Genomic DNA, 20,519 nt, shown 5'->3' with positions numbered 1-20,519 from the left:
ATGAGTTTGTAGCCTGCTCAGACTTTAGCCCTGAGCTATGCCATGCTCCAAGCAAAGGACAGAAATGGCATGCTGACACTCTGAGTCAAATCAAATACGCAGGTCAACCTGGCTGCCGTTTGTACGTTATTTTCCATGGCCTTACTTGGCTTCCTGTTGCAGTCAGAGACACTGTCTCCTTACCTGCTGCTAGAAAAGACAGGGTTGTGTGCTCTCACTTGTCCGGTGATGGCATTTGATTTATCACAGTGGGTAACGCTCGTAGTGTTGAAGGAAGAAGTTGTTTACAAAGAGGCACGGAAAGCAAGAGGTGTTCTGGTGCCTCTGCACCACAGCTACAGGCAGAGCCTAAAATCCTAGGAAGCTGGTGGAGCAGATTCAGGATATACCCTAGCTATGAAAGTGGAGGGACCATGGGTACCTGTAGCCTTGTTTGCTGCACTCCTAGGCTTCACAGGGAGGATAAGCTGCTTTATCCGCTGCGGTGCTACAAGTTCTTGAGCCCTAAAACTGTGTCTCAGAGGGTAGAGGCAAAATGTACAGGTGAGATTCAATACTCCTGTCATTGTCATTGCACTATTGAGTAGTTCTGGTGGAAGTGGTTTTTAATTGAGTGATGGCAGCAAAACTGAGGGTAGAAGCAAGATCTTATCCAGCCAGGGGAGAAACACAGGAACCTGTTAAGGTTCATGTTTTATTAGCAGTATTGACATAACTGAGCAGTGCGGTCCCTCAGTGCAGCAAAGAAGGAAATTTTGATGCCTGAGCAGTGCCATGGTCGTGAGGATACTTAAGCACGTTTGGATCGTCAGAGGTGCTGGTTGCTGCTGGGTTGAACAGCTGAACAGGTACATGGAGAAGTGACTTTGGTGCATTGCTTGAAGCAGCTGCTAACAAGTGAGTGCTTTATTCTGGGTGATGCCTTCTTTACAAAGAGAGAACTCAAGAAAATACCCAACTGCAGGCAGAGTCTGTAGCAAGATAATTGCACTTGAAAGTCAGCGCTGAAATAAATGGTTTATTGGATTAGCAGAGCAGTGAGTTACTGTCTCAATCTCTCCGTCTTTAATCTAAACCACATACAGAATGACCTTATTTAATACATAGCTGGTTATTGATCACATTCATAGTTGTACTTTGAAACAAAACCTGCAAAGCAAAAAAAAAAAAAAGTCATTTTTCTGATGTTCTTTGTTTTTTCTTTCTTTTCTCTTCCCCCTCCCCCCCCCCCCCTTTTGTGTCCGTGTGTGTGTGTGCAGCACTTTTAAGCCTTCTCTGTGTTCAAAGATTTAGTTCTGCTTTCGAAGTGCACCCACTGAGAGTGCGGGAGCACTTTGGAGAGCTCTGGTGCTCCTTCCCTTTAGCTAGCCGCTTCTGGCCTGGGCTTGGGAACCGTGTTGGAAGGTAGATCTGAATGAGATGTTTGGATCTGAGTAGATGGTATAAAGAAACCTTGTGTTTCCTTTAGCAGAGGCAAGAAGTATGGTTCAGTGTTGCAAAAACAAAGAGGGGGGGAAAAAAAACAACCAAAAAGAGTGGAAAAAAAGTATTGTTGGAACACTAAGAAGAGCCTGACACACAAATGGCAGATCGACTGGCACAAATGAATCAGTGCTAACCATTCCCACGAATACCCAAGACAGGATAGGTTTTGCCCTATACTTAGCAGGAATTTGTTAATATCATAGCTAAGGAAATTTCTATGATTACTTTCGTCACATCTGCCAGAAAATGTTGACTTTCTAATGGCAATGATTTTATAGGTATATCACAAAACCAGGCTGTAGAGAGTTGGGTGTGATCACCTGGAAAGATGGAGGAATGCACACAACTGCCCCAACTCCTCTCTGGGCACGGGAGAAAACCATGCAAGTATCTTCCTGCAGAACAGTCTCCGTTCACAGGCAGCTGCACTGACAGTGTTTGAGCTCCGTTGACAGGGATGCTACTATAGATGAATGTTTTAATGTCAGAGGCAGGAGCCTTTAAAATGAATTTTAAATTTATTCAGCGTTTATTCCAGAAGCATTTGTGTGCTCACACAGCCAGGGAAGAAGAATGAGACTATGGGGTATATACACAAAGGCTAATTTTAGCCTGCTGAGTTTAATCTCCCTAGGCTTACTCTGTAACTACTGGAGAGAGACGGGAGCCTTGTTTAGTTGTTCCAACTTGCCCCTTAGAGGACCTTTACTTCTTTTATCTCTCTGTTGATTATACAGAGGACTTGAGAAAGTTTGCCCCGATACCTTGTATGAAATATTCTCTGCGTGACTGTCCTGGTGGGGTGTAATGGAGCTGGATTGTCAGTGCATAGAGAAGAAAGTAATTGGAAAGATAACTAACAACATTAAAATAGGAACAGATTCGGATTGTCCTTCATCTGGGGATGTATCATGTTGGAAGCAGTGTTCCTGCTCTTTGGGCCGTGCATGGTTTAAAGCACTGTTCAATAAAAGGTAGCAAAATCCAGGCTCCAGTGAACACACCAGATGAGTCCGTGAGCTGTTAGTGGATATTTAGGAAGCAGAAAAAGCTAAATTAAATGAATGCATTATTCACTTTGATTATTTCATTAGCTACCCTTTTATACAGGCACCAATACAAACCTGCTACGGAAATCCAATATATTAATCACCACATGCCCCCAACAAGAACAAATTAGAATCTAAATGTATCCACATCTGTGCCTACTGCTTACAACTTTCTGTATAAATACACCCAACAGCAGTTACAGTTGTGTGTTACAGTGGTCTTTTGGACAGTTCTTTGTGATTCAGTGTCATTCATGTTTTTTCTGGTATAGTTTTCCATCAAATTCCTCAAATCAATCTACTTTCTTTTTGCTGCCTATCTCTGCCTCTCTCTGTCTCTCTGCTTATCTGTTCTTTGTGGCTTATAGATCTGGGGATAAACTGTCTTTTTTTAAGGGTCATGCACCTAATGCCTCTCAAGACCCACTTTATCTTTGGTTCAGCCATTGTCCTCACTGGATTTGCACCATCCTTCCTGGAAGATATGTATCGTTTGACACAGGAGCTAATTTTCTCTGTGTCTGAAGGCTGAAAGTTTCTGTGGGATACCTTAGCTATTTTTCTGGAAGGGAGTAATGGCTTATGTCACTGTAACTAATTAAAAGACCAATCAATAGCCATTTGAAAGTGGGCCACTAGGACCACTGATAATGCTGTGTTGGTGTTCTTGGGGATGCCCTTTTTCAGTGAGACTGAACACAAGGCCATAAAAGCTAAGAAATGATCTGTTAAGTTGCCTAATCTCTCTCCTAGGCAGGGCAGGGCTGTAAACGCCACAATGTTTGGGACGGGCTAAGGTCACCCCTCACCAGCCACACTGTCATCACCCAAGAACGACAGACCTACTGTCCTTTGGCAATGATGTTCATGCCTTCTGTCATATCAGGCACTGCGTGGAGGTCTGTAGGATGTTTTACAGACACCTGCCCATTTTCTAATCCAGATCTGATGTGGATGTCTGTCTGTGCAAATCAGAGAGTGCACACAAACCAGTAAGTTCTGGGAAGAAACAGGGCCAGTGCCAAGCTAATGTGGCTTCTGGGCTCCTAAGAGCTGGCTTGTCAGCTAGGTGGGTTCACACACATCACCTTTTAAAAATCATGAGGATGTGTCCTTTAGCAGATCCCTGCAGCCCCTTGTACCAGCAGCCCACAGTGATCTGGTTCTGTAGTTGATCCCCTCCAGAAAAAGTGGGAGCAACTGATGTAAGTCTCAGGGTTCATCCCAAAGATGTTTTCAGCTCCAAAACAAGACCTGAGAGGAGAAATGTCTCTAAAGTAGTCAGCCAGTCCGGCTCCCTTCAGGGCAGATTGATGGCCTTACAAAACAGCAAGCTCCTGCTTAACTTCCAGGACATAAACAGGCCCATTTGCATGCCCTTCATCACAGAATAAGCAACCAAAGAGTGGCCTATCTCCTGGTATTGTCAGCTGCCATGTGGGTATCCCCACCAATGGGAGGATTAGCATACAAGGGCCAGTGGAGAAAACATATGATTTATCCCTTGTGTTGCTTTAGGGAAGAAGATAAGCACACACAGTCCCCACAGCCCTACTTCTTGCCTTCTACTGTACAACCCTGCCACCTTTTTTGTTTTGGAGTAAAAAAGGCCAGGAGGGAAACGTGTAATTTCTCAAAAACAAAACAAAATAAGGAGATGGAGACTGGGAGAGCAGTACTGGTTTCTCTTCCGTGGGTGCCAGAAAGAGACACCCTGAATCTCGCAAAACATTCACCAACACAGTTCCACCCTCTCCAGTGGCACCAACATGTCTCTGAATTGTACATCCTTCCCATTTCCTGCATCTGGAGTGGTACAGATGAGAGAGTTTTATTCCTACCTATCTTTCATTTCTCTTCTCAAACTGGGTGTGGTTGGTTGGTTCCCTTTCTTCTTTCTTCCTTTCTTTTGTTCTTCCTTTCTTTTGGCTTCTCTTTCCCTTTCCTTTCTACGTTTGTGTTCATAAGCAAAGTGTTTTGTTTTGTTTCAGTCTTTTGGTTTTAATTGCAGTCAGATGGCAGTGCCCCTTTACGGCATGACGCTCAAATGTTCCAAGTGTGGAGTAGTTTCTTCTGCTGAAGTTTCGGCCACAGCCACCAGTAACGCCATGTTAGTTCCTCTAATTTCAACTTCTTTTCTTTCTTTCTTTCCACCTTCTTTTTAATTTTTTTTTTTAGTTTATTTTATTTCCCTCTTTCATTTCCCAGCACTCACCAGCCCTTGTTTGCTTTCTCCCCCCATGTCCCTGCCCACCTCCCCACATCCCCAACTCTCCCTGACCTCATTCTGTGGGCCATGAGTAGTGTAGGGCTCCTGCTACATTCCTGGAGCAAAAGCTGATGGGCTGGATCCTGAAAAGCACTTTATGACATGCCTAGATTTAAGCATGTGAGCAGCCCATGGAAGACAGAGGGACTGTTCATTTGTTGCAAGCTGGATATATGTTTAATGTCCCTGTTTAATTTAGTTGTTGAAGTTACAAACTTAAAGATGTGGTTCCCATTAATTTAAATGGTAGATGAGGGCCTCAAACCCCAGCTTTGTCAAACACTTCAGCATGTGCTTGAGTTTTTTTACTCCAGAGGCTACAGAGCATTAAGTATGATTTAAGTGAGTTGGTGAATCACTTCTAAGTGTTTTTTTCTCTCTTATAAAAGGCTAGAGTTCAGTTTAATACCTCATAGGGCTGCAGTTCTGATTTGATAAGTCTTGACTGCCTCTTTCGGACTCCTGAAAGCACTTGGAATTAGTCCTTAAAATCTTAAAGCGCTTCATAGCTCTGAGTTACAAAAGTCAAATGCTGTTAAATCTCTTCTTAGATGCTGGTGGAGTTAGTTAAAAAAAAAAAAAAAAAGGAAAAGAAAATGCCAGAGCTTTGTTCTGCTGGACAAATTGTTGCTATTTATATAGTTGGCTTTTTTCCCAAAGGTTAAGGTAGGAGGGAGAGTGATGAGGGAAGGTTTGTCTTTCTTCCCTTCCCTTTTTGAAATTTTATTATCTACATCATTTCCAAGTGATGCTAAATATTTCTTTTGATGTCTAAAGTAATCTGTGTAAAATGTGTGAAAGAAGCAGTCTCAAATCTAGACATTTGCAATTTGAAAACTCCTACCTTTAATTAATCTAAACAAAAATAGGCAGCTGAGTGCCAAATCTCAAAATGTAGAAATACAAAAGGAAATAAAACCACAAGGTTTTCTCCTTTTTTTCTGAAAACTGAGCCATTTATATAAAATCCAAAATAGTTTAGGGAAGAATGTACATTTCTGAATAGCAACCAATTATCATTAGAAAAAGAGAACAGGAAAAAGAACAGGCAATCACCTCTATTAAGAGCTAGCAGTTTCCATGAGATGCAAAACCTAAACAATATCTCATTTATTTTTCACTGCTGAAGTCATTTACTTACCTTCTGCAACAGTGCCCAGCTGAGATGGTGAGATGGCATTGGTCCAGACACTCATATCACAAGTCTGGAATTAGCAGGTCACTACATGTCCGTTTCCTGTGATGGCAAAGAAATGCTAAACCAGCAGAAGCTTTACAATTAATAAATTAGACTGTTGAGTAGGAGAGGCTTTAAGTTCATAGTAAATTCATTTTGAAAGTAAAACAACCTCAAATCCTTCCCATATTGTTTGACATTGGTCTGTCATAAATCACATATTCTGATTCATCTTCAAATCAGAAAAAAAAGGGGGATATGAAATTCAGATCTCCTACTTACCCTGCTTTTTTTGATTTAAGTGGTTTTATAGAAATTGGAGGGCTCTTTTAACAGGATATGTCTTTTTTTTTTTCTTTTTTCCACCAGCAGATAGAATACTCTAGATGATAAATGCTAGTACTGGCTTTGTTGTTTGCCTTTGTCATGGTTTAACCTGTGGTTTAACTAAGAAGAAAGTTAACTCTATTCCAGCAAAGACCAGGACAGTCCTGAAGTGTTCTGTGTTCTTGTCCTTGCAAAGGGACCACTAATACTTGAATTATTCACTCAGCCCTCATCTACCCTTGTCGTCCATTCCAAATCTACTGCACATAAGGCTGTCAATAAGGCAAAGCCCTGATTATACTTCATACCACTGCCACAATTGTGCTGGCCTTCATCCCAGACACTGGACCAACTTTGCCATTCAGTTTTGAAGTCTTGTCGTATAAATCAGGTGCCATGAGGATTCCTGGGTCCTCTCTGACCTGGCATTCGCCATGGTTGTTTGGTAGAGAGCACATCAAGGTTGTTCCTGCCTTGCTCTTGCTGGGGTTGCTCATGCCCTGTCCAGCTTACCTCCCATAGGTTTCAGAGGCCCATTTCTGGTATAGCATGGCATGGAAGGATAGATCCTTTTGCCCGTTTTTCTTGGCTTTTGGAAATCATAGAAGTTTTGAGCAACTCTTCGTGGTAATATCTGTGTCTAAGAGAGAAGGGGTCAGAGAAGAGGATGTGTAATTGAGGGAAATCAGGGTAAACCACTGATGGAATAGCAGGTAGTAATCATGATAGAAGTGAAAAAATTATGCACTGGAAATTGTGCAATTTCTCATTCTTGGGAAATGATAAAAAGGAAAGCTTTGGATGTCTATGACCTGTTAAGGGTTAGCTAGAATTGACAGGTGTGGGTTAAAAAACCCCTTCCCTTTAGGTTGTTCTGGAGAAGATGCTGGGCATATTGTGCCATTGGAGACTTCTGTTCCCACATTTCCTTCATTTTATTGCTGCCTGTAGGGTAGCCTCAGCCTGTGAAATACTGCCTTATAATTAATTTGCCTTTGCTGCCCATGAAAATTTTTTATTGGAGACAAGGAAAAAATATCTCAGGAGCATGCCATTTCTTTGTACTTGCTGTGAAAGAGGACATCCACTGCAAATACTGGACTGTGATTGGATGGATGGATGGGCGGACAGATGGATGGATGGATGGAATTTCTGCCAGGCCGTGCATTGCTAATATGGACTTGCAAGTTCTGATTATATGGAAATGTTTATCCCAGGACTAAGGCCCTGGCACAATGTACTCTTCTTGCAGACAACCCACCCAAGAGTCAATGTCAGGGAGTCCTCATGACCCTTCTCATGTGTCGTCCCTCTTATGTCATCAGAAGCTCATGTATCAAATCTCCCATCTAAGAGATTTGCTCAAAGTAATTTCAGTCTTAGATGTCAAATTTTCTGCCCATTTCATGGTTCTAAGACTAATATGCATCAGTATTTCCATGCCTGGCTGGTTTTATGAAGGACACTGTTCCTCAAGAGAGTGTTCTCATAGTTCAAGGAATCTGAAATTGTGTGCTTAACCTGGGGATAATACTTGGGCCCTGCAGGTCCTTTCTTGGACTGTCAAACAACAAATTCCCTTAGTAGGGGTGAATACTCAAGCAGTATGCTACTTCATTACCTGCCTGTCTCATTTAGAGGCATTTGATTTCCTGTTCCCCTAGTTGTATGGTTCAGATCACAGCAACTGAGAGAAGAATTGTCTTTTAGAGAAAATAGAAATAATATATTGTGTTTCTGTGTTGCCTGTGCATGGGAAGAGCATGCACAGAGCCCCCTTTTTTCTAGTTACATATTTCCTATCTTGGTTATATGGGCATTGCATTAAAGGGAATTTCTCCCAAACTGTCCCTAAAATTGGGGCAACTCTGTTGCTTTTAGGAGGAATACAAGTTAGAGGAGAGATAAAGCACGAGAGAATAAATAAAGTAAATCCTTGCACTGTGGTTTTCCTGTAGCAGAACTGCTGTGATGCAGGACTAGCGCACTTATCAGAGCAGCGGGGCAGCACATGCCACGCTGTGCAGCATGTAGGAGCCATCCCTTGCCTTATGCGTTGGGTCCATCTACCATCTCCCTTTTCAGAGCTCCTCTCCAGGAGCTCCTTTCTGAATTATAAAGTTATTTTTCCTTCTGCTGTTTCTGTAGCTTATGGCACTGGCTGCCCTGTCTGTGTTGAGTAATGAGAAGAATTGATCACTTACCTCTTTATAATGGCCCTTTACATCTTTGTTGGCATGTCCTGTGTTTCCCTCTGCACTTGCCTTTTGTCAGGGTGCAGGCCTTTTAATCTGTGTTCATGTGGATCTTTGTTTCCAAAACCATTTTTTTGCTCTTTCCATCACTGTCCTCTAAGTGCCATCAGTTTATCCTGTTTCTTTTGTGAGGTTGAAGGCTCTCAAGGCTGCCAGCTAGCTAAAAGAAAAAAACAACAGATAGTTTTTGTCATTTTGGCCAAAGATCATCATCTGCTTGTGGCCAGAGCTGGGGCTGCTTATGGGCTTTCAGAAGGCTGTCTTTGACATGCTAAAGCTGTGGACAGTGTTATCGTGTGGCCATGTCATCACACATCAGTGTAATTACATTTGGTTGCACGGTGCTGTGGCATTGCCATATCCCAAAGTAACTCCCTTCCTTTGCAATGCAGCAAGGAAGGTGTGGTAGGGAGAAACTTGACACTATAACTGTACTGCTGAGTAACACTGTCATGTCATGGTCATCACACAATAAATCAGCAACGTGCTTCCACGATGCAGTGTAATGATCTTCCCTTGATGTTGCTGTCACTTATCATGAGTGCTGTCATATATAGGAGTGTCTGCCAGATCTTGGCATATATCTGCTTTGTCTGAAGCAATACGATTCCTAGATTCATTGATCATAGATAAGCTGTAATGAAGAGTCACTATAAAGCAAATCATAATTTCGTTTCACATCACATGGCACCATAGCATGAAGTTTCTTAGGTCTTATAAGTTATTTCTTTTAAGGATGCACAGTACCTCCTAAAATACGGACAGATAGAAAAGTGGCAGAAGTGTAAATTCTACTATGAATTCAGCTCACAGTAAGTAGAATTAAGGGCAATGTCACAGGAAAACCACTTATCTTCCCCTGAGTTTACTTCTAAAATTTCAGTCTTTATGTTTTGGGTTTTTTTTAAGGGGACTTTTTTTTTAATTTAATATTCCAAAAGATAAGCAGAGCTCTGAAAGTGAGGTTAGAGTAAGCTACATTCCTGTGACCTGTTGCCATCTGCTGCCTGAGAATAAAGATTATGCATTGTCAAGCAACATTTCCATAATGTTTTTAAGGGATGAATATTGTTGACAAAGCATCTGCAAAGTGAATCACAAAGAGAGCAGAAAGGCCATACTCTTACCTGATATAATTCAGTGCAACTCAGTTGGGATTTATTCCAAATGAATATGTGGCATAATACTGTTTTCATAATCTGAGTTGGAGGGGCAGATGGTGTTTTCATCCTCTGGTTGGAAGGGCAGAGATTTAAGTGGTGATTTAAGGTTGCTTGTGTTGGGAGCAGTAGTGAAGTCCATCAGGATGTCTTGACTCAGAAGGAAGTTGAATAGTTTGCCCATATGGAGACACACAGAGCAAGGGGCTGGGAAGGACTCACTGAGTCCAGCATGAAGACAGCGGGAGCTCTGAACGGAGGCCACTGTCATTACAGATTGTTGCATCTTTGCTCTGGATAGCAAATAGGCTCCAGCGGTGCCTTGTTAAAGCAGGGTGCCTGCATAGTTTGTTTAAGCAGGTTTTGAAGACAGGGATTGAAATCTAACCATTTGCTAAAAAGAATCATAATTTATCTCCTCACAGCATCCCTTACAACCCCAAATCCACACCTAAATCTTGGATCCAGATCCAAATCATTGTCAAACTGATGTTGCAGTTCTTTTCAAGAATGGAAAAGCTATCCAAATTTAGATGGCTGGTTCAGACCTGTGCTTTACAGGCCAGATCCATTCTCAGATGCGTCTGTCAGGTTTTTTGTTTGCACATTGGTGGTAGTGTATATTAAGTGTATATACAGATTTGTGTATATTAAGAGTGTTCTGGGAGACAAGATAATTCCAGGAAGCAGAGTTGCCTGGTACAGACCTTTTCTAGCAGCCTCTATTGGCTTTGCCAGTTTTCATCAATCGCAATTGCAAGTTGCTACTGGAATGACTTCATCTACCAAACCACATATCAGCATGTTGTGTTTGCTGATGCTTGCATGGAAGACACATCTAGAGTGGCATGTTATGGAGCAAGTCTTATCTTTTCATTTGGCTTTTCTGCCTCTCTTGAGTTTTTTTACTGCACTTAATTGCTTACCCAGTTTTATTAATGCACCACCGCAAATGACAGCAAAGAGAGATTTCAGTATAATGAGGCAGATTTCAGAGGGCTGAGGGAGAAGTGGAATAAAAATGTCTGTTTAGGAGTTGTTTGGTTGAGGGCTGTCTGGCTGATGCTTTTTAAAAATTATTATTTTAAGGTAATACATTGAAATTATAGTTCATATTTGACATTGAAGAACATTCAATTTGTCATCCTGTATAAAATCACAAGGCATCAAATTATGTCACGGCCTTTACCTTACATAGAAGTCTCCTAACGCTTCTTTAAGTCAAAAAGGAAAAAAAAAAAAAAAGTATATTCCACTTACCTGCTCCGTTAAGTAAATTGCGTTGCTTAATAATACCACTAAGGAACACATCTGAGTCTGGACAGGTTGTATAAATATTTGCAATTAGAGTATCGATATGAGTATAAAAATAACCTGTCATTTCAGTATGTGGTCATTACAGCCGAACAGATGTAACAATCCTTGCAAAACACTTAAGTGAAGCCAGGGCATTATATCCTGATGTCCATACCTGTGTCCAAGCTCCAGCTTTGTTCAGGTAAAACTCTCACTGAGGTCTGTGAGAGCAGTACCTGGATAACCAGCAAGTAAACATTGTTAAAAACTTGATCATATCTCAGAAAATGGTAAGCAAGTCCCATGTAAGTACTGTAAAGTGTGTGTCATGATATCTGTCCTGTAATTTATGGTGTTACTTGTACTTGTTTCTTAGTATATAGGCTAAGGTTTTCTATTCTGAAAAATCTTAAAGCTTAACTTGTTTTTCAGCTTATGCATAAGTCTACTTAATTGTTTGATGAAAGTCCACGGAGAAATTCTCCTGGTACTCCTAGTGCACCAGTTCTGCCAAATATTTAGGATGACTGACAGCTTAAAATCTCCCTAGTAATCTGTTAAAATTGCTTGGGACCCTTTTTGGTCAGAGAACAGAATGACTAAATAGTCCACGCGAACACAGCTGCTTTCCCATTTCTGTAGCCATCATTCATGGATAAAGTGGCGATTCATAGGGCAGTGCTTGCATTACAGAAAACTGTTTTGTCTGGTTTTCAGTCTTGTGAATTAAGAAGTGGCTTGAATCTGAAGTTATTTTAATCCAGAATGTCCACCCAAGAATAAAATTATTTACAATAATTGCTAAAAATAAAAACAACTGTAATTTCTTTTTTAAAGCATTCAGCTGGGGAGATCACACAAAAAGGAGAAATTTTTCTGTTCACAGAAAATTTGGATCAGGTATCAGTTCTCCTGATATTCATTGATGTAGTGTTGTAGGGACCATCAGCTGTAGAGTAAGGGACCAAGAGCAAAATACCAGTCTTCACATCAGCTCTATGCTTGTCCGTTTTAGTCACTTGAAACCGTGACACATGTCCCCAGTGTTGGTGTCTTCCATGTGCTGTGGAAGTCCAAGTGTCTGTAACCCAAGTACCAACAGGCATCGTGACAATCCAGTCTCTGCTGCAACTGTTCCCCTTCCCTTTGGCAACCTACAGTGATTGTATTTTGTCTCCCCTCCTTGGGAAATGCCAGATTTGTGGACTAGTGGCATAGAGTGGGAAGGGTGTGAAAGGGGGAGTGAGGTATCTGCATCCTTCCTCCCTACCTCAAGTTTTATGCATGACTGCACCATTGAAATGTAGTCCCTCCCGTAGAAATGTGTCACCTGTTTTGGTAGCGTGAGTGTGCAAAGCATCTTCCTGCTTCCCTGTGACAGGGACTCAGAAGACATCTAGCACAAGTATTTGTTTGCTGAAGAAGTCTTCTGAAGCCCCATGGGATCAGGAGGCTGAATTAGCATCCCACGTGGAAGTGCGTGAGGCTGAAGTGGAACTGAATTCTCTTTTCCTCTCCCTTGACAGGGCATCCCTTTGGAGCTCCTGCGTGGTCCTACCTCTCCTGGCTCTCACCTGGATGTCTGCAGTTCTGGCAATCACAGATCGGCGTTCAGCACTTTTCCAGATCCTGTTTGCTGTCTTTGACTCATTGGAGGGCTTTGTCATCGTTATGGTCCATTGCATACTGAGGCGGGAGGTGAGAAGAATGAGTCGTTCTCTTTTATATAATCAACACACTTCCCGTAGAAAACATCTGAAAAATGTCCAGTCAGCCTGGTAGCTTCTCTCATGCCACAAATTTTTCCCTTTGTGTAGACAGTGACCACAAAAACGACTGTGACAGTATCGGTCAGAGGGAAGGAGAGATGAATCGATGGTTGTCATGCTGAGTGTGTCGCAGAATGGAATCTGGGGGAACAGTCTTAGATTAGCTAACATGTCAGGCTTTGCTTGTTTAATACCAAAATAAATATTTCCAGAATGTTTACACCCTGCCTCTGAAAATGGAATATTAAGGAAAACAATTAGTTTGTTTGATATCAAGAGGGGCAACTTACACTGAGATTTACAGAATGATTGTATGTTGGCATTAGCACCTAGATATTCAAGCGAGAGAGTAAAGCTGGCAATAATCAAGCAAGGAAATTGAGTAAATTCTCTCCAACCTCCCTGTGGAGGTTTAAAATAGTAAATTATATCAGGGAAGAAAAGGACGAGTCTTTTATGTTTCTTTTATTCTTTTCATCCTACTGAGTGGATAGACTATTAATAACAGAGACAGGAAGGGTTGGGTTTTTTTCAATATTCATTTTATCTTCTTACAGCTTCTTTAAATTAAGTAAAACAGATTAATTTCTTATGTCAGGCCAATGAAATCAATGGAATTACACCACTAGCTTGGCTGAGACTCCTTCAACTAATTGCATTATGAATATGGGCCAGTATTTAACTCCCATTTTAGTCACTGCCATTTTTTTCCCCATTGATTTCAGTGAGGTTCATATCAGTCATATATTATGGCTGATAAAGGATCATAAACAGACATTGTAGACCCCAATATAGCGATTTATGCAATAACATTTATTGTAAATCTATTGCAAGCTGCAAAATAGAAGATTTTTAGATTCCTGATCATATAAATCAAGGAACTAGAGGTGACCAATGCAGTACCCAGGATACCTGTAAAACCTTTGATTTGTTCTGTTAGTCTGTGAGATATGTAACATCTAAGCCATTTTAAATGAATACCCGAACGCTACTAAAGTAGTATCCATGTTCTTTTGATCTACCAAGGACTTTTTTTCTCCTCCCTTCAGCAGAATTTAATATGATTTGGTATTTCTCTCTGACTCTGACTTTTGCAAATCCACTTGTTCCTGCAGGTCCAGGATGCTGTGAAGTGCCGAGTAGTAGATCGTCAGGAAGAGGGCAATGGAGACTCAGGGGGGTCATTTCAGAACGGACATGCTCAGCTAATGGTAGGGAAAACTACCACCTAGTCTGTTATTAATGGATCTATGGGCATTTTTAACTCCTAACTGATAAACAAAGGGCTCCATCCGTCATATATTTTGCAATTGTCATCCTTTTTTTCCCAAAACATTCTATGATTCTGATTCTACGATTAAACCTGTGCTTGAACAAACAGCACTTAGCATAGGCTTTTTCACACAAGTCTGGTTTCTTTTCATTGTAATATTAAGGGGCTCAGACTTACACACGAGGTTGTGCAGGCATCTTGGTAAGATCCTTTCTTTCCTGGAAAATACAAAGCCAAAATATACCTCCCAGCTCTTCCAGACCTTTTCATCCCCATCACACTGCCTTGTCCTGGCTGGAGCTAGGAGGCAGTAGTTTAATACTGTTTTAGTCACAGAGTGTTGGGTCATTATTATAAAGATGCTGTCTCAAAGGGATTTGTTTCTCTCAAAAGCACACTTGTTTACATTGCTTCGCTTGGATTACAGTTTAAGCACTGAAAACCTTGGTCCTATTGTGTAAGTCCTTTACAAAAAGCCTAGATAAGGCTGTAGAAGAATAAATTATAAGAAATTGTCTTGCATCTGCTTTATTAGTGTTATGATGTAGATGATACAAGAGGCATTTGATTTCTGAGGTTGGAGTAAGGACATCAGGACAATCACAAGATTTGAACAAATTCCAAAAATGTCTAGTTAATATTAGACCCATATCATAACCCAAAGGTATTTTTTTTGCAGTCACTCCTGTGCTAAGTAGCTTGTGCTTGGGAACAAGGTCTCTTCTCAACCACAAGCACAAGACACCGAGACATCAAGAGAGATATATAATTCTACCTGACCTCACAGGTGTTTGTTAAAAACAAGTGCCTGATTTCTAATTTAAATGCGTAGTCTTCTTATTTTCGGACAGGTTTGCTATGCCTATTTATGCATAATTAGAAAGCCCCTTGCATGCCTAGTACTTTTTCTCCTTCAATAATAGCATAATCATATCAGTCTCAATCTTCCGTTCAATAAGTTAACACACTGAGTTTTTTTATTCTCCCACTGTAAGACATTTCCCTTCAAATTATTTATATAACCCTTTTGCACATGCCCTTCAGACACTCACCATCCTATTAAAATGTGGATGCTATATTTGTTACTCTATTGTCACCATCCCAAGCCCTATATTCTGAAGTTCCCGATTTTTGTCTAACACCCAGTTTTGATTCATTATCAACCACCTTGCAAAGTTCTGTGTCAACTACAAGTTTTTTAGCAATGTATTTAGCAAAGCATTTACTTCTGCACTGTTGATGGATGTATGAAGTAGAGAGCTTACCATCAGTTTCTTCACATTCAGGCACAAAAAGGTCTGCAAACTAGACATGAATGATGACTCTGCACTGATATTTTTAGAGGGGTACAATGTTACTGTATAGCGACTGAGTTCTAAAATAACCAAAGAAATCAAAAACTTTGCAGGCTGGCATTTTTGCTGTTACCTTTTGCAGTAATCTCCAAATCTGCCCAAAAAGTGAAAAGAAGCTTAGCTGAGTAGAACTGTTTTCCACAAAATCTTGTTGACTGGTATTAAATATAAACCTATCTTTTATTTATCGGTAGAACTAATACAGGCTGTTTGATTACTTTTTTTCTGGAACTCCTATCATGAAAATGAGATTATATTTTTCTGTGTCATCCCACTTGCCCATTTAAATGTTAGTTCAGTCTCATTTCTCTTCCATTCTTTCCAGATTTATTTGATATCTCAAATAATTTACTAAGAAATTAGCCTCAAGAAGGTTGAGCTAATTCCTCAAACAGCTCTTCAAAAACTCTTGGATCTCAAACTGCTAATATGAAAGTGTTTATCACAGGAGGGGTGGGCATTTTTTTTCCCCACACTCTTCATAGTATTAAACTGGAATGCATTTAATCACATTAATACAATTATATTAAGTGTCTTCTTTGTGAAATGATACTAGAAATAATCAGTGAACTCTTCTCCTTTTTGCTAGTCTGTGGCCTTTCTATTACTCCATGAAAACTCATGACCCACTGTGACTCAGTGTATACAGTTCTTTGAAATGTTATCTGCTAAAAGCTTTAGAAAAAGAACTAATGCATACTGGGAGAAGAAAGGAGTTTCACTTGAGTGTACAGACAGCTTGAAAAAGTTATTCAGCCTTTGTACCTGCAAGGACCATTGATTTTATATGTTGAGTTTCAGAAGCAGAGGCTTGTTTCCACTTCATGTGACTCGGTGATAGATCACAAGAAAGCCCAGTGGGTATGGAGCATTCTCAGCGGCATCCCCAATCCTTAAAATGATTGGAGGGGAATCCACTTAGACTAAGTGTAGGGTGATGTATCCAAGGCAGATCAGGCCAGGAACCTGTCCCCTCTTTTTTAGGAATGTGCATAAACATTTTCCAGGGATATATTTTCATCTGGCAGCACAGGAACTAGCGTATGGACGACCAGATGAATCTAGTTGAAAAGCAACCCTGCAACTTTACCACTGCCTGAGGTTCAAAAGCCACAAGTGGAAAAAAGTGGTCTGTTTATCATGTTTCAAAAATCCAAGCAAAACGTATTTCCTCCACTCTTCTGGCAATGGTCATGTCTGCCTCACTAGTTAAAGTGGAGTTTTGCATTTTCCAAATGGCTTTCTTGCCCCCACGCCACACCCCCTTTTGACGACGTCCTTTGTGTTCTCTGTCTTTCAGACCGATTTTGAGAAAGATGTGGATATGGCTTGTAGATCAGGTGAGCACATCACAGGTGAGAATCAACAAGTGACCTGGTTTGGGGATTGAACTAGGCCATTTTTTTTTTCCTTTCTGTTTTATTTGTGTGTGTCTTAGTGGTTTGCATGTACTTGTCTGAGCTGCCCTTACTCTGAGCCCTGGCCAAAAGAAAGCAACATCCCCGATTCTCCTCTATGCTTTGCTTAACCCATTTCCCTGTAGCTCTTTTGGCTTTTTAACTAAGATTAAGCCTCACCTCCAAAGTATTATTTCTTACCTATGACCCATGTAACGCAGTGGCAGAGAAGAGTATCAAGGAAGAAGAGATTGGATCCATCTCTTCCTACTGTGGTCCTCCTTTGCTTTAGCAAGCCCTGCCCAAGGGGCTTACACCGGTCACACCAACCTCAGAGAGCTGAAGGTCTGGAATGTGGAGAGCCTTCCCACCACTCCACCTGGCTCCATGCGCACTTCTAGTGCAGTTGGAAGTTGCCTGTACATAGGGAGGTGGGTCAGGTCTCTCTTTTGCCTGCACCTTTCTGCTGTGTGTTCAATCACACACATTCATGCTGATCCTGAAGATCTGCATGAGTTGACAGTCCCTTTCTGCAATAATCCCCTTTTTTCTCAGTCCTCGGGGGTGTCTGCGCTGTCCAGATTCTCCTTTGCTACCTGTTTGTCTCTGCAGGTTTCATCCTCTCCTGCTCCTGGCATGCCTGACCATTTGGCTGGGTTTTGGGTGGTTTTTTTTCCTTACCTTTTGTAGATATTTAGGCTATCCTTTATCCTCCCAGACTTGACTGCTCTCCCAAGCAAGAGAAATACCAGCTTGCTTGGCGCTTCCACGTAATTCATATCTTCCAAACCAGGATCTCCCCTAGTCAAGGACAGTACATTCTTCGTTCAGTTGCTTGGGAAAGCTTCTGTCTGTCTCTTTCCTTCTTTCCTTCCTTTCTTCCTTTCTTCCTTTCTTTCTTTCTTCCTTTCTTCCTTTCTTTCTTCCTTCCTTCCTTTCTTTCTTTTCCTTTCTTCCTTTCTTTCTTTCTTTCTTTCTTTCTTTCTTTCTTCCTTCCTTTCTTTCTTTCTTCCTTTCTTTCTTTCTTCCTTTCTTTCTTCCTTTCTTCCTTTCTTCCTTTCTTTCTTTTTCTTTCTTCCTTTCTTCCTTTCTTCCTTTCTTTCTTTCTTCCTTTCTTTCTTCCTTTCTTCCTTTCTTCCTTTTTCTTCCTTTCTTCCTTTCTTTCTTTTTCTTTCTTTCTTTCTTTCTCTTTCTTTCCTTCCTTCCTCCTTTCTTTCTCTCTTCCTTTTTTCTTTGTTTCTCTCCTTCTGTTTCTCTGTACACATCTACCTGTCCTTTCATTTACCTTTTTCTTTATCTAATCTATCATTTATCTATCTGCTTCTAATGTATTTTATCTATAATTCATCTTTCTCTCTATCTTGCAATCACTTATTTATCTCTGTCCTCAGCTGTCTGTCTTGCTGTAGTTATTTATGTATTTCTATCTCTGTCAACATTTATCTCTGTCACTGTGTTTCTGTGTATTGTCTATCACTGTCACAATCATTTATCTATCTAATATCTATCTATATCTTATTTATGTTTTCCTGTCCTTCTCTCTGTCTCACTCCCTTTCCCTATGCTTATCACAGTCACAGTATATTTATCTCACTTATCTCTGTGATATCTTATTTCATGGTCTCTTTCTGTCCATTTATCTTTTTTCAGGGTCTGTCCATTTTTTCTTTTCTGTTTCTCTGTCTCACACTCTCTAATCTAATTTTAGCTGTCTCCCTTTTCTCATTTGTCTTCCTTCCTTTTCCGCACCAAAGATCTCAGTTAAAAAAAAAAAAAATCACGTGTGGAAAACATGCGTGTGAGACCACGCCTGACTTGAACGCATGTTCAATGAACGTGCATTCAGGCTGGGTGTTGGCACACACAAACAGCTACACAACCAGCAGCCCACCTTGAGTGAGACACCAAGGCAGACCCTGGGCTCCTGCAGTAAAGAAGCCTTTCTGGACCTGCGACCCAGCTTCTTGCTCCTCCCAAGTTGAGCTTCCCAGAGGAAAGGGAGGAGCTGACTGCTTTCACATGACTTCAGGGCAGAAGCCGCTGGATCAGCAGCTTGTTAACAGCCTAGGCTTCCCTTTCTTTGCCAGCATACAGCTACACAATTTGTTTATTGATGTCTGCCTGAAGAGATATTCCTGCTCTTAAAACTGTTAGTATGTGCCAAGCCGTTAGTAGCAGTCCCCATTTCAGAGGCCTTTCTATATGGTGCATCATCTATGCATTCTGCTTATTGAATAATAAAAAATAGAAATCTGTCCATTGGTTTCTGGCCATCATTGCTCTTGGAGGCACCAGCTCTCGTGTTATGACAGATGGGAGATGTGCCTGATACCACTCATAACCTCCTCACTTAGATTCACTGATAGGATCGGGTCCACAGCTCAGTGTTGAAAGCTCACTCCACTCCATGCTTGGAGACTGCCAAGTGCAAACCTCTCCAAACCTACTTTCTGCAACTGACGTGAGCATGGAGAAGAGCCTGGATCAATAAACCTTACTGACACTCCCAAATGAAGGGTTTGACTTCAGTAACATCATCCCGCGGTGTATGTATGCTGTGAATACGCTGCAACGCTCTGATTTATCCTAGCATGTCCTCTAGGAATGTCAAGATGACCACGGCTGCCATAGTTACACCCATTGTGATTAGCTTTAAAAGGTTTTTAAAAGTTCTTTTCTTCTTCTTGGTATCCTTGTCATCCTGCTCTGCCTGCTCTGTAGTCTTTGAGGGGAGCTTTGTTCTTCCGGTACCCATCACTCCCAGTATGAATTGGCGGAAAAATTAGTGTCCTCAGTCCCATGGGATGCCTGTGTCATGTCCTGCCTCTGTCCCAGGTGGAGCAGCTGAGGAGTGTCACTTACCCCAAAGAATCTTGTCTCTAGTCCATTGAGAAAAAAATCAGTGAAAGGACCTTTTTTGTTATTTCCTTCTGAGATGAGTGAAAGGGGAACATGCATTTATTTCTCCTTTTCTGTGCTGAAATATTGGGTAAGTAGCCTTCCGTCCCCACCACTTTGCCCCTGCCCCACAGTCTGTGATCTCCATCCCCTGGAGACATCAAGGCTGATGTCATTATCTTCCTAAGGTCTTTGCTGCAGCCTGAAAGCAACTAAGCAATAGATCCTTATGCCTAGAAATGTTTTGTTGTGGACAGTGCTGTGTGGGAGTGAATGTCTCTGTGTCTTTTATATACCTCCTAATTGGCATGTTCACCTCATCCTCCATTTAAAGTTTTCCTCTCCTATCAAGGAATATTCATGGCACTCCTTTCTTTCCTCAAGGGAAATCGAAAAACACTAAATAATTAGTTCTTGCAAAGACTGCCATGTTTGCTAGAATGTAAAGCTCTTTCAGAGAGCAGTTAGAAAATTATAACAAAATGTGAATTTTAAAATACCAAATTATTGACACTGAAACTCTTCAAGGGAAAGAGCAACTTGAAGTAGTTCAGTGAGTTAAAAAAAATAAATTACATTTAAAATAATTGATAATGTTGCATTTCAGTTATTTTCTGAATCAAAATAATTTTTAGCATGAAAGCAATGTTTTATTTTAAAGACTTCTACTCCCCCATAGGCTAGTAATATATATATTTCACATATATACATATACTACATGTACTAAATAGATATACATGTATTCACTTTTCAAGATATTATTTATTATAAATAATATATCAGTTGGCCTGATTGGGAGGTTTACCCAT

At 40.9% G+C, this 20,519-nt stretch overlaps 1 protein-coding gene across 6 annotated transcripts in view; it reads left to right on the top strand.

The window, feature by feature from the left end:
* Positions 1-20,519, top strand: part of ADGRB1 (adhesion G protein-coupled receptor B1) — a 295,067-nt gene that overhangs the window by 257,043 nt on the left and 17,505 nt on the right. For 3 of the 6 annotated variants that reach the window (XM_056332734.1, XM_056332731.1, XM_056332732.1), the window contains 4 exons: positions 4,546-4,644; positions 12,545-12,716; positions 13,903-13,998; positions 16,716-16,770. In XM_056332734.1, the coding sequence (XP_056188709.1) occupies positions 4,546-4,644; positions 12,545-12,716; positions 13,903-13,998; positions 16,716-16,770 (422 nt within the window). The remainder of the gene's footprint in view (positions 1-4,545; positions 4,645-12,544; positions 12,717-13,902; positions 13,999-16,715; positions 16,771-20,519) is intronic. The other 3 variants (XM_056332733.1, XM_056332736.1, XM_056332735.1) reach the window with 3 other exon arrangements.

Source organism: Falco biarmicus, chromosome 3 (assembly GCF_023638135.1).
Source record: "Falco biarmicus isolate bFalBia1 chromosome 3, bFalBia1.pri, whole genome shotgun sequence".
In the NCBI taxonomy this organism is placed as follows: domain Eukaryota; kingdom Metazoa; phylum Chordata; class Aves; order Falconiformes; family Falconidae; genus Falco; species Falco biarmicus.
The sequence above is the reverse complement of the archived record's forward strand: the minus strand, read 5'-3'. Positions and strand labels throughout refer to the sequence as shown.